Source organism: Babylonia areolata, chromosome 26 (genome assembly GCF_041734735.1).
Source record: "Babylonia areolata isolate BAREFJ2019XMU chromosome 26, ASM4173473v1, whole genome shotgun sequence".
Lineage (NCBI taxonomy): Eukaryota > Metazoa > Mollusca > Gastropoda > Neogastropoda > Buccinidae > Babylonia > Babylonia areolata.
The window spans coordinates 32,711,641-32,723,742 of NC_134901.1; the positions used below are offsets into that span (position 1 = coordinate 32,711,641).

The 12,102-nt window shown below is 41.4% G+C and overlaps 1 protein-coding gene across 1 annotated transcript in view; it reads left to right on the forward strand.

The window, feature by feature from the left end:
- Nucleotides 1–12,102, forward strand: part of LOC143300529 (glycine receptor subunit alpha-2-like) — a 59,665-nt gene that overhangs the window by 29,921 nt on the left and 17,642 nt on the right. The window contains exons 6-7 of the mRNA XM_076614267.1: nt 4,055–4,184; nt 9,415–9,580. Of these exons, the coding sequence (XP_076470382.1) occupies nt 4,055–4,184; nt 9,415–9,580 (296 nt within the window). The remainder of the gene's footprint in view (nt 1–4,054; nt 4,185–9,414; nt 9,581–12,102) is intronic.

Genomic DNA, 12,102 nt, shown 5'->3' on the forward strand with positions numbered 1-12,102 from the left:
GGACGCCGATGCTACTATGGAGGTCCATGGAGGTTTGGGACTACGTGACAAGACTGTACTCTTCGCTTCCTGTCATAATGATATCCCGGCGTCAACCAGGCCCGAGAGATAACTTGCAGTGTTGGTCAGGAAATTAGAATAACACACCCAAAGACGCATCCAGTTAAGCCCATAGCACACTCAACTCTGGGAAGGAGCCGGCCGCTGGCCGAAAAACCCACCTCCGCTGGGATTTGACCGAGATAATTTGCAATTTATGAAGCATCAGTAACACAGGTTTCAAATCAGACAGCAGACAATCAGTACAGCAGTCACATGAAGTTAATGTTGTTATGTGTCAACCGTAAAGATCTGATTTGTATCCTCTAAATGTCTGATCTGTTTTCATCCCAGCACTAAAACAGTGTGGTTAGTGGCGAGCTATCACTTGTATCAGTGTAGGCTTTGTTTATAAAACATCGAACCATTTTGGCTGACGAAAATCATGCCAAAACCTAATGAAATTCTCACTGATTTAAGTGTATGTAACTACGATAGGCATAATCTGGCACTGAATGATACATAGATTTAGTTTTATAAATGTTTAGAGAATTTATTTAGAATGGGCTTCAATTCAGATTTTGAAATGACGTGCCGCCATTGTCAAAGTAATGAATGCGTGAGTACAGCACGTCGGGACAGGAGAATGGCCTTCTCCTTGGACTGTCACTGGTCATCACTCTCCAAAAGAAGGGCAACCTGCAAGAATGTCAGAACTATCGTACAATCAGACTTATAGGACATCCAAGCAAAGTTGTGCTGAAAATGTTACTGAACAGGCTAAAGCCGCAAGCAGAAAAAGATCATAGCTGAGGAACAAGCAGGTTTCAGAAAAGGACACAGTACAACTGAACAGATCTTCAACCAGAGGATACTGTGTGAGAGGCACCTGCAACACCAACAGGATCTCTTCCATGTGTTCGTAGTCTTTAAGAAAGCTTTTGATAGGATATGGCATGCAGCCCTCTGGTCCACGATGAAGTATAACATCAACGCCAACTTGATGAAGATCAGAGAGCCTCTACAACAAAGCCACCAGCACAGTATGCTACAACGGCAGTATAGCACAATGGTTCAGGACAACACTTGGAGTCAGACAAGGCTGCCTGCCCTCGCCCTCTCGCTTTAACATCTTCCTTGGGAGAATCTTGACTGACGCCTTAGAAGACTATGATGGATCAGTAAGCACTGGAGGCAGAACTATCACAAACTTGCCTTTTTCCAATAACATTGATGCTCAAGCAAGAAAAGAAGAGGAGCTTGTTAGGTGGTAGAATGCTTGGACAAGGCATCAAAGGCATATGGCATGGAGATCAATGCAGAGAAAACCAAGCTGATGACCAACAACACCAAGGGTATCAGCTCAGACATAAGAATTAATCGCCAGAAACTAGAGACCGTGCAGAGCTTCAAGTACGTAGGGTCAATTGTGACTGATGAAGGATCAAAACAAGAAATACTGTCCAGGATCGCCCAAACAACTGGGGCGCTGACTGAGCTGAAGACCATGTGGAATGATAAGAACATTGCACTCAGCTCCAAGATCAGACTAATGCGTTCCTTGGTCATCTCGATCTTCCCGTACGCATGTGAAACGTGGACCCTCACGGCAGTGTTAGAAAAGAGGACACAGGCCATAGAAATGAGATGCTTTTGAAACCTCTTGGGCATCATGTACAGATATCCCATAACCAACGAGGAAGTGAGAAGCAGAATCAAGCAAGCCATCGGGCCCTATGAAGAAGCAAAAGAGGAAGTTCATTCCAAATGCAAGGTTCAGAGAAAGAACGGCGGCCAACAGTGGAGTGTTTGAATCTGGGTATGCATAAACAGACTGGATCCGAAGCCTATCGTAGTGAGCGAGATGGAGTGTAGAGGTGAAGGCAGCCACAGAGATAGGCAGGAGCAGATTTGTGAATACGTTTATAACATAGCGTGCTGATCTTATACTTTATTCTGTGTGAGACAGGGAGCCAGTGGAGATGTTGCAAAAGACGAGTGATGTGCTCAGATCTTTTCTTTCTGGGGACGAGTCGGTCGGCAGAGTTTTGTATGCGTTGAAAGGACAAATGGATGAAGCAGGCAAACCAGACAATAGAGAGTTACAGTAGTCAAGGCGAGAGAGAATGAGAGAAACAACAAGTCTAGATGTTGCGTAGGTGGACAGATATTTCCGAATGGAACTGATGCACCGCAATTGATAGTAGCAGGATTGACATGTCTGACTGATAATTTTTTCCATGGACAGTGTGTTGTCAAGGACAACACCGAGGTTCCTGACTGAGCTGGAAAGAGGAATGGTTGTACTGCTGAGTTTGATCGTGTCAGTTTTGGTGGAAGAGGGTTTTTGTTTCGTTCCTATGATCATTGCTTCAGTTTTGTCTGCGTTCAGTTGTAACTTATTTAGAGTCATCCAGTTTTGAATGTCAAGGAAGCAGTAAGATGTTTCTTGCAAGAGCGAGGAAGAGTTTTCAGTGGTTTCACTCTTCTGAAGCTGAGTGTCATCAGCATAAGAATAATGACTGTCATTATTGTGGTTGATAATTTCAGCGAGAGGAGCAGTGTATAGTGTAAAGAGCACTGGGCCTTCAATAGATCCCTGTGGGACTCCGTGTTCGATTTTAACGGGTTCAGACTGGAAATTATCAACGACGACAGACTGGAATCGATCACTGAGATAAGATTTGACCAGTTGAGAACAGTGCCGTTGATACCAAATGTAAAATGAAGACGGGAAAGAAGGATTGATTGGTCTATCGTGTCAAAGGCGGCAGACAAGTCGAGAAGAGAGAGAAGGGAAAATTTTCCTGAGTCGGACGCTAGCAGTAGATTATTCAGGATGTGGAGAAGAGTGGTTTCGGTGCTGTGGTCAGAACGATAGGCAGACTGAAAAGGGTGAAGGAGATTGTTGAAACAAAGGTGGTTGTTGAGCTGCATCATGACAGATTTTTCAAGGAGTTTAGACAGGAAAGGAAGATTAGAAACTGGTCGATATTCTCAAAATGTTTACATCAAGGTTGGGTTTCTTCAGACGAGGCTGGACGATTGCAGTTTTGAAAGTGGGTGGAAACGTTCCAGTGAGAAGGGATAAGTTGACAATATTGGTGATTGTAGGAAGAAGCTGTGAGACACACTGGGAAAAGACAGAGGCTGGTATAGGATCGAGCTCACAGGATTTTATTGTCATTTCTTTCAGGATTTCATGGACTTCTGTTTCAGTCAATGGATTTAAGGAATGGAGAGTTGAATTGAGGATCAGGATGAGCAGGTTGGAAAGGCATTAGTACGAATATTTTGGATTTTGTCGAAAAAGAAAGAGGAGAAGACATTGGGGAATTCAGATAAAGTGTAGAAAGATGAGTCTTTTGCAACACCAAGAAGATTTGATATGATAGAATAAAGAGATTTGGGGATGTGGCATCGAGAACGTGAGATGAAAAGAAGTTTGTCCTCTATGATGAGATCATATGTTTGACTTTATTTGTTTACGGAAGATTTGATTGTGGACTTTCAGTTTTTTTGACCGCCATTGCCGTTTCAACTGGCGACGCTTTTAGGAAGGCCTATCAGGTAGCATGCGGGTAGGAGGACGTAGGAATGTGGTTGACAGGTTATCTGTGGTGCCCCATCGGTCATCCAGACTAAGGGACAAGTGAAGTGAAGTGACTACGTCATTAGATGCACGCAATAAATGTGAAACTGTCGTCTGCTACTGTCACTGTGTGTATGTAGGGGAGCTAAGGCGCACTTGGCTACATAATGTAAAGATATGTGTATGTATGCATGTATATATCTGTGTGTGTATACAGTTGTATATATATATGTGTGTGTGTGTGTCTCTGTGTGTGTGTGTGTGTGTGTGTGTGTGTGTGTGTGTGTGTGTGTGTGAGTTTTAATCAATACATCAAAATGCCAGAAATAGTTCTGGGGCACTCTTTGGCTGTTACTGTGACTCTATGACTCTGATCGTGTGACGCTGCCGATGACACTGACAGTGGGTGTGCTGTGCCTGCAGGACTACTCCGTGACCGTCTTCCTGCGGGTCCAGTGGACGGACAAGAGGTTAGAATGGCATGACAAACTGCTGGCCACTCATGCTGACCATGACACTGACAATCTCACCGTGGGGGAACATAGCATTGCTGGTGAAGACATCAACATCTCTCTCTCTCTCTCTCTCTCTCTCTCTCTCTCTCGCTCTTGCTCTCGCTCTCGCTGTCTCTCTCTTATTTTTCAGAGGAAAATGTTGAATGAAAATATCTGAAAACTAACAAGTAACAGACAAGATGTATTGACAAGTGACAAAGGGCAAATATCTTTAATTAATGAAACTAGCAGAACGTTGGAGCTAGCCTATGTCTAATCGATCGTAAGTTTCAGTTTCAGTAGCTCAAGGAGGCGTCACTGCGTTCGGACAAATCCATATACGCTACACCACATCTGCCAAGCAGATGCCTGACCAGCAGCGTAACCCAACGCGCTTAGTCAGGCCTTGAGGGGAAAAAAAGGTGAATAAATAATAGATAAGCTTACACAAATAAATAAATAAATAATAAATAATAACTATGATGTAAAAAAAAAAATAATAATAATAACAATAATAAATAAATAAATAAGATAACAATGATGATAAATAAGCAAATAGATGTAAAACATGAAGACACACATTCACATATACACCCACACATGCATAACAGATATGCACCGAAAATGCAGTTTCACAGATATGAAAGCACAGTCAAATACATATAAACGTACATGAGCTCCAACACACACACATACACCACACACATTACCCTGCACCTCCTCTACCCCTCTCCTCCACACACTCATTTCTAGTCTACGTATCACAGCTTCCACGGCACACACACACACACACACACACACACACACACACAGATGAACACTTACTTGTACAAGCACACACACATATGCCCATATCTCCACACACATATATACAAAGATATATATATATATATATATATAATATATATATATACGTTCCAATATCCTGTTGCTCCCACAGTGTAGGCATGCATACACTCACATACCTCATCCTCTACCCCACCTCCCCCCGCACCTCCACCTCCCCTTCACACACACACACACACACACACACACACATACACACGCACGAACGCACGCACGCACGCACGCACGTGCACAGAACTCTACTGACACTTGTGTACACTTACACTCTCGCGCATGCACAAACGCACTCAAAAATACAGACCCACACATGCACACAAACACACACATACACACACGCACAGAGGCTGCCACTGATTGGCCGCATGAGGGATGGGAAAAGATCTCTGATGCCAAGAACGTGGCGTCTAGTGTGTTGCCCAGTCTATTGTATTTAGAAAAGCCCACAGAGACTCTGTTCCGTTTTGAAGAAGTTTGCCCAATGTTGGTTTGGAAATGATGCCGATATTTGTTTGATTTGCAAAGCAACGTGCTCTACCTTTCATTTTAGACTTACGGCCACTCCCTCTCTCTGCTTTTATTTCTTTGAGGCGATCGATGGTGTGATGGCCTTGTACCTGTTCTTTTTGATATTCTTTGACTTTTCTGAGGATTTCCGGTTTTCCTAGATGTAGGCCGCTCGTTGGTGTTGCGTTACCAACAAGTCTGTCAGCTCGCTCATTTCCCTTAACACCTGCATGTCCTGGGCAGTATGACCATGTGAGTTTTTTAATCTGAAAGTTGCGCAATGCCTTATGCCACTCTGGGCTTCCCATTCCGTTTTCAATTTTCTGTTTGAGGTTCATTGAGTCTGTTAGAATCATGGCATGTTGGTTTCCGGGCGTATGGATGGACGATAGCCACTGGAGGGCATGTGTCATAGCTTCAACTTCCATCGTTAGGCTGGAGGTTGTGACTTTGTAGGCAGCAGTCTCTTCCCTAACTGTTTTTCCATTTTGTTTCGCAGTGAATCCCCAACCGGGGTCGTAATATAAACGAAACCTTGTCCACTTTTTGACAGTTGTATCAAACAGGATGTTGAATGTTTGATTAAACAAATTAGAGCATGTAGCGAGAAAAACAACATCAACAACATCAAACAAACATACAACAACATAAAAACACGACTGATACGATATAGAATGCAAGAAAGGCAAGGACACAATTACGAAGACTTTTCAGGACTGTGTGTCAAGCACAACGAGCTGATGACCAAAAACGTTTTCTGCATTGCTCGCAGATAGAAAATATCTGTGAAAGCACAGAGTTTCGTAATGTTTCCTGGATCAGTTTTTATTGTTATATTAAGTTAAAGGATAAAAAAAAGGGTAGGAAACGTAAACAAATTTTCATTTAAGAAGAAATATATATATATAGAGAGAGAGACAATAATGTAACCGTTGATGCCTGGTTTTTACACTTTAAAAAGCTACTTGAAAAAGAGACATTTGAAGAACTAGATGTTGAAGATGCAGCTAATTACTTAAATCAACTAATACTAAAAGAAGAAATTCTACTTGCATTTATGAAAATAAAAACAAAAACAAAAAGCTGCTGGTCCAGATGGAATAATTGGAGAACTATTAAAACAAGCGTTATCATACTGTAGACTTCTTTGTTGTATTTTTAATGCTTTATTTCAAAAAAGCATTTTTCCGGAAACCCGGACAGGTGTGCTTCCTTTGAACAACAAGAGTGATCTAGCCTGATAATGACAGGGGTATTGCGTTAAGTGATGTAAGCAGTAAAATCTACAGTGCGTTCATTAATCAACGCTTACAGAGTTGGTTGAAGAAAATAACAAAAACGGTGAACATCAAGCCGGATTCAAAAGAAACTATTCAATTATTGATTTATATTTACACTGTTGGCTACAAGACACACACAAACACAAATTGGAAACAATTTTCTATGAACAGGAAGTTTGATGTTGCATCTATTGATTTCGAAAAAGTTTTCGATTCTATTTACTGGAAATTTGGGAGGGCAATATTAGGGAAAAACGGAATAAAAGGTGAGTTACATCATCGTATTAAAATCATGTACAACAATATTAAAATTAGAATATGACTGATTGTACTAGATGTACATATGGTGTTAAGCCGGGTGGTGTAAGAAGCCCAATTATGCTTCTCTGTAAATGATCTTGCAGTAGAAGTTATTGAAAATGGCGAACAGGCGGTTTTTGGTTTTTTTTTCTGCTTTTTTTCCCCTTGTTGTTGTTGTTTTACAGTTAATTATTTTCAGCTTTTTGTTTTGCAGATGATGCTGGACTGTTGTCAGAGACCATTGTGGGACTGCAAACACAATTGAATAATTTGCAGCGGGCAGTTTTTTTTCCCTTGGACTTAAAGTTAACTTGAATCAAAGCAATACAGAAATGGTGATTTTAATGATTACTCATTCTTCGGTGTCATCATCACATTGAGCCTACGTTGAGCAGAGACAGACATTTGTTTGCATCGGTAAGTTCGTTAATGCAAGGCCTGCTGGGAAGGGAAACAGCCCGTATGGACGAGTCCAAAGTTCAGATTAATTCATAGTTCAGACTAAGCTGGATGTTATAATTAAGTAATATCTCCACGGTGGTTATTTAGCAGAAAGAGAAAAATGGACGCATAGCAATGCTGCCATGCATCCGAATACTTAGGTGGGATATAACATTCTCAAAGAAAATTAGTTTAACAAAAGCATGTAATGATCTTGTGGGTTTAGCAAAGAAAGCTGTGCTGGGTGTGATAAAAAGAAAAAAAAAGAATCTGTTCAAAAATAACCATTTAGATTTATTACTGAGCCTGTTTGAGCCCCTAACCCAGCCTGTCGTTCAGTATGGCACAGAACTGTGCAACCTTGACGATTCATGCCGTCAGTGTAAAAAAGCTATGTTTATTTACTCCGATGAAATTTTTAGGGGTAGAAACCTGTACACCCAAGTATTTTATCTATGAAGAAACTAACAGATAGCCTATTTATGTAAACTGTCTATTACACTGTATCCACTATGGCTGAAATTCACTAGATTGGAGGCATATAGGTTTCCACACAGAGTTTATAGAATTAATCCATTCATTCGTTGATTCTCTCTCTACCCACCGTCTCTCTCCCTCATATTCTGGAAACTATTTGACTCACAAATTGAACCAATTCTAACATATGGTGCAGAAATCTGGGGACTGTACGATAATCAAGAAATGAGAAAAGTTCTTACATATGCAAGTAAACGCTTCCTTTTGGTGCTTTTGCTTTCGTCCAATAAAATGTCATATGGTGAAACTGGTCGATACCCACTGCATACAAAAACAAAGATCAAATGTATTAGATACTGGCTTAGATTAATACAGCTCCCACTGACAAGAATAAGCAGACAAGCTTATGAAATGATGCTAAATCAGTTAGGTTATGTGAAAGAAAATTGGGCTTTTTTTTGTAAAGAATGTTTTAACCACACAGGGCTTTGGGATTGTCTGGATGTGTCAGGGTGTTGGCAATGATCGAATATTTCTCGCAGAATATAAAGACAGATTAATTAATTCGTACAAACAGGATTGGCATGCCCACATTGAAGAGTCAGAAAAATACAATTGGTTCCTCTCTTTTAAAAACATTTTTCAGACAGAAAAATACATTAAAGTAATAAGTAATAAATGGCACAGAACAAGCTAAGTTCGATTCAGACTTACAACTTTAGACCTAAATGCTAACAACAAAAAAAAGGTTCTCTACTGACACGTCCGTACGGTCCCCTTGTCCTGTGTGTGGTGTTTCAGTTGAAGATGAAACTCATGTCCTTTTTATGGGTAAGTATTATGAAGAAATTCGAAAGAAATGCTTAATTTTCAACGATGAAAACTTAGAGAACATGAACCTTATCAGTACGCTTTTGATAGATAATGAAATAAGAATGAGATCACTAGCGAAATTTATCGCCCTAGCTTGGGATTGTCGGGAAAAGAAATTATATTCGGGAGCCTTACAGTTATCGAAAAAAAACCACTGTTACCCAGATACCAGTTCGACAGTTTATAATTCTGAATGACTTTGTAGAAAGCTGGATGGTCGAGCTCTTTTATTTTCCTTTTTAATCTCAACAATATGTTATATTTTATCATTTTGTTGTTGTTGTTGTTTGTCGTTGATTTTCTTTTAACTCTCAGCAATGTGTCAATTTCTCTGTAAACCGTCGTTATTCTTTTGTTCATACATTGTCCCCCTTGCAAAAGGATAGGATTGTCAATGGCAATAAAACAATGTCCGTGTCCGTCTCTCTCTCTCTCTCTCTCTCTCTCGGTTGTTTGTGTTAACGACTACCCTATCACACACCACTCAGAACGCTCAGCTAACGGCCATGGCCTGTAATGGATAAGACATTCATTCATTCTGTTGTGATGACGTGTGGTGGCCGACCAGACGACGAGGTGCTGGATCGGTTGGAGGTGGACATCAAGCTGCTGGACAGCGTGTGGATGCCGGACATCTACTTCGTCAACGACAAGAAGTCCAAGGTGCATGATGTTACCACGATCAACCGCATGCTCCACATCCACAGGAACGGCAGTATCAGCACCAGCGCCAGGTGACACACCTGTGTGTGTGTGTGTGTGTGTGTGTGTGTGTGTGTGCGTGCGTGCATGTGCGTGCGTGCGTGTGTGTGTGTGTGTGTGTGTGTGTGTGTGTGTGTGTGCGTGTGATTGGCGAAAGAATTAAAAGTTCCATTATGGAAGTCGTGCACAAATGATGTTTTGGACTTTTGTCTAAAAGTTACTTTACATGTTTTATTACTTATGGAAAGAGTTTGTTGATGGTATTAAGAGTCTGAGAAGTGCAGAGCATGATAGAATTTGTTTCTCTCTCTCTCTCTCTCTCTCTCTCTCTGTGTGTGTGTGTGTGTGTGTGTGTGTGTGTGTGTGTGTGTGTGTTATGTGCGTGTGCATGCACGTGTACGTATTTGTGTATGTGTGTGTGTGATTGTATGTGTATGTAGGTGCGCGAGTCTGTATTGTGTGCATATGTTTGTGTGTGTGCGTCTGCGTGTGTTCAACACAGAGAGAGAGAGAGTGTGTGTGTGTGTGTGTGCCGTGAATGCATGTGTATGAGATGAGTGTTGTGTGTGGGTGTGGATGTGTATGTCTGTGGTACACTGTCTTTTTCTCGACAACCACAAAACATCGGTACAGAAACAAAACTCAGCAAGATGGTAAAAATTGAAAAGACCTTTCAATCTACACATCTACACACGCACACACACACACACACATACACGCACGCGCGCGCGCGCGCACACACAGACACACACACTTTTTCTCAACAACCACGACGTGTCTCAAATCTGTCATGTTTATCAAATTGCTAGAAAATATTGTATTGTCTCAGTTCTTAACTCATCTGGAATAAAAACCATTTACTTGATTCTCACCAGTCAGCTTATAGACGTGGTCATAGCTGTGAAACGGCTCTTCTTGAAATAGTCAATGATTTGCTTTCTGGACTTGGTGATGATAAGATATCTGTTCTCGCTGTTTTAGACTTGTTAGCAGCCTTTAACACTATTGACCACTCTATCCTCTTGAACAAATTTAAATCTTCCTTTGTTATTCATGACACTGCACTGGCATGGATCACATCTTACCTGTCAGATCGTACATAGAATGTGTGTGTAAATGGTAGATACTCTAGTGTATCTGCCTTGAAATATGGTGTCCCACAGAGTCCGTCCTATGTCCCGTTCTTTTCGTGCTCTATGCGGCTCCTGTGTCTGCTGCAACAAAATGATGATAAGACTGAATTTTTGATAACCTATTTCGTCAACACCCTTCCTTTCCTGACTCTGTTCTGATCAGTAGCACAGCATGCTTCACTTTCCTTGTGTTCGTTGTCTTGGTGAATCCTAGATCAGTCTCATTCCTTCCAACAGAACATTTCGAATATCTGTAAAGTTGCCTGTCTTGAACTGCGTAGGATCAATTCCATCCGCCACTGACCCTCAGCTAAAACCACACTTGTATGCGCTTTTGTTCTCTCAAGATTGGATAACTGCAATTCTCTTTTGGCCGACCATCCCAAATATCTGTTCGACAGACTTCAACGAATTCAGAATAACTCTTCTCCTTCAGTTTCTCCACTGGTTGCTGTTTCTGATCGCACAGACTATCAGCTATTCACGTATTCACGCGTGCGCTCACGCGCGCGTGCGTGTCTGTTTGTGTGCGCTTGCACATGTCTGTGTGGCTCTGTGTGTGCGTCTGTTTGTGCATATGTGTGTTTGTGTGTGTCTATGTGTGTGTATGTGCGGAGGGCAGCTGCTATGTACATATATATGTTAAAATGTATGTATGCATTGTGTGTGTGTGTGTGAGAGAGAGAGAGAGAGGGGGGGGGGGTGCGGGGGTTGTTTGTCGCATTTTGATGTGTGTGCGTAAAACTGATGTAATGTGTTATGTAAACCAAAGTTTTGTAAAGCACCTAGAGCATATATTCTAGATAATGTGCTATCCATTATTATTATTATCATTATTATTAGTAGTAGTAGTAGTAGTAGTAGTATCATTATTATCAAAAGACTGGAAAAGAAACAAAACTCAGCAAGATGGTAAAAATCGATAATACCTTTCAGTCTACAGACGCACACACACACGCACACAAATTCGCACACAGACACAGACACACACACACAGAAAGGGCGGCAGAGGAGAGGGAGAGGGCGGAGGAGGAGAGAGATAGAGAGAGAGGGAGGGTTGAGATGTGCGGGTGGATGTTGAGGGTGAGAAAGAATGTGTATTAAGAAAAGAACACAGGTTGTACAACTCGGACTAGAGCAATAATAAACCCTGCAGAAATTACCAGCTGTGTGTAACAGGTGGTAATCTCTGTACTGGCATATTATCGCCAAGAATGGAAGCATCAACACACCAGAGCAACAATAAACCAAGACAACTGTACACAGTTTCTAAACATTCCTTGATCGCATCCTGAGAGACACGTGTACTGGGGCAATTGTTGCGCCCAACAATGGAAACAAGAGGCAAACCCTTCAAGACTCACTTGTACTTCGCGTTTTATCCAGTAAAGGAATAATGAGGAGAAAGAAAGAGATTTTTA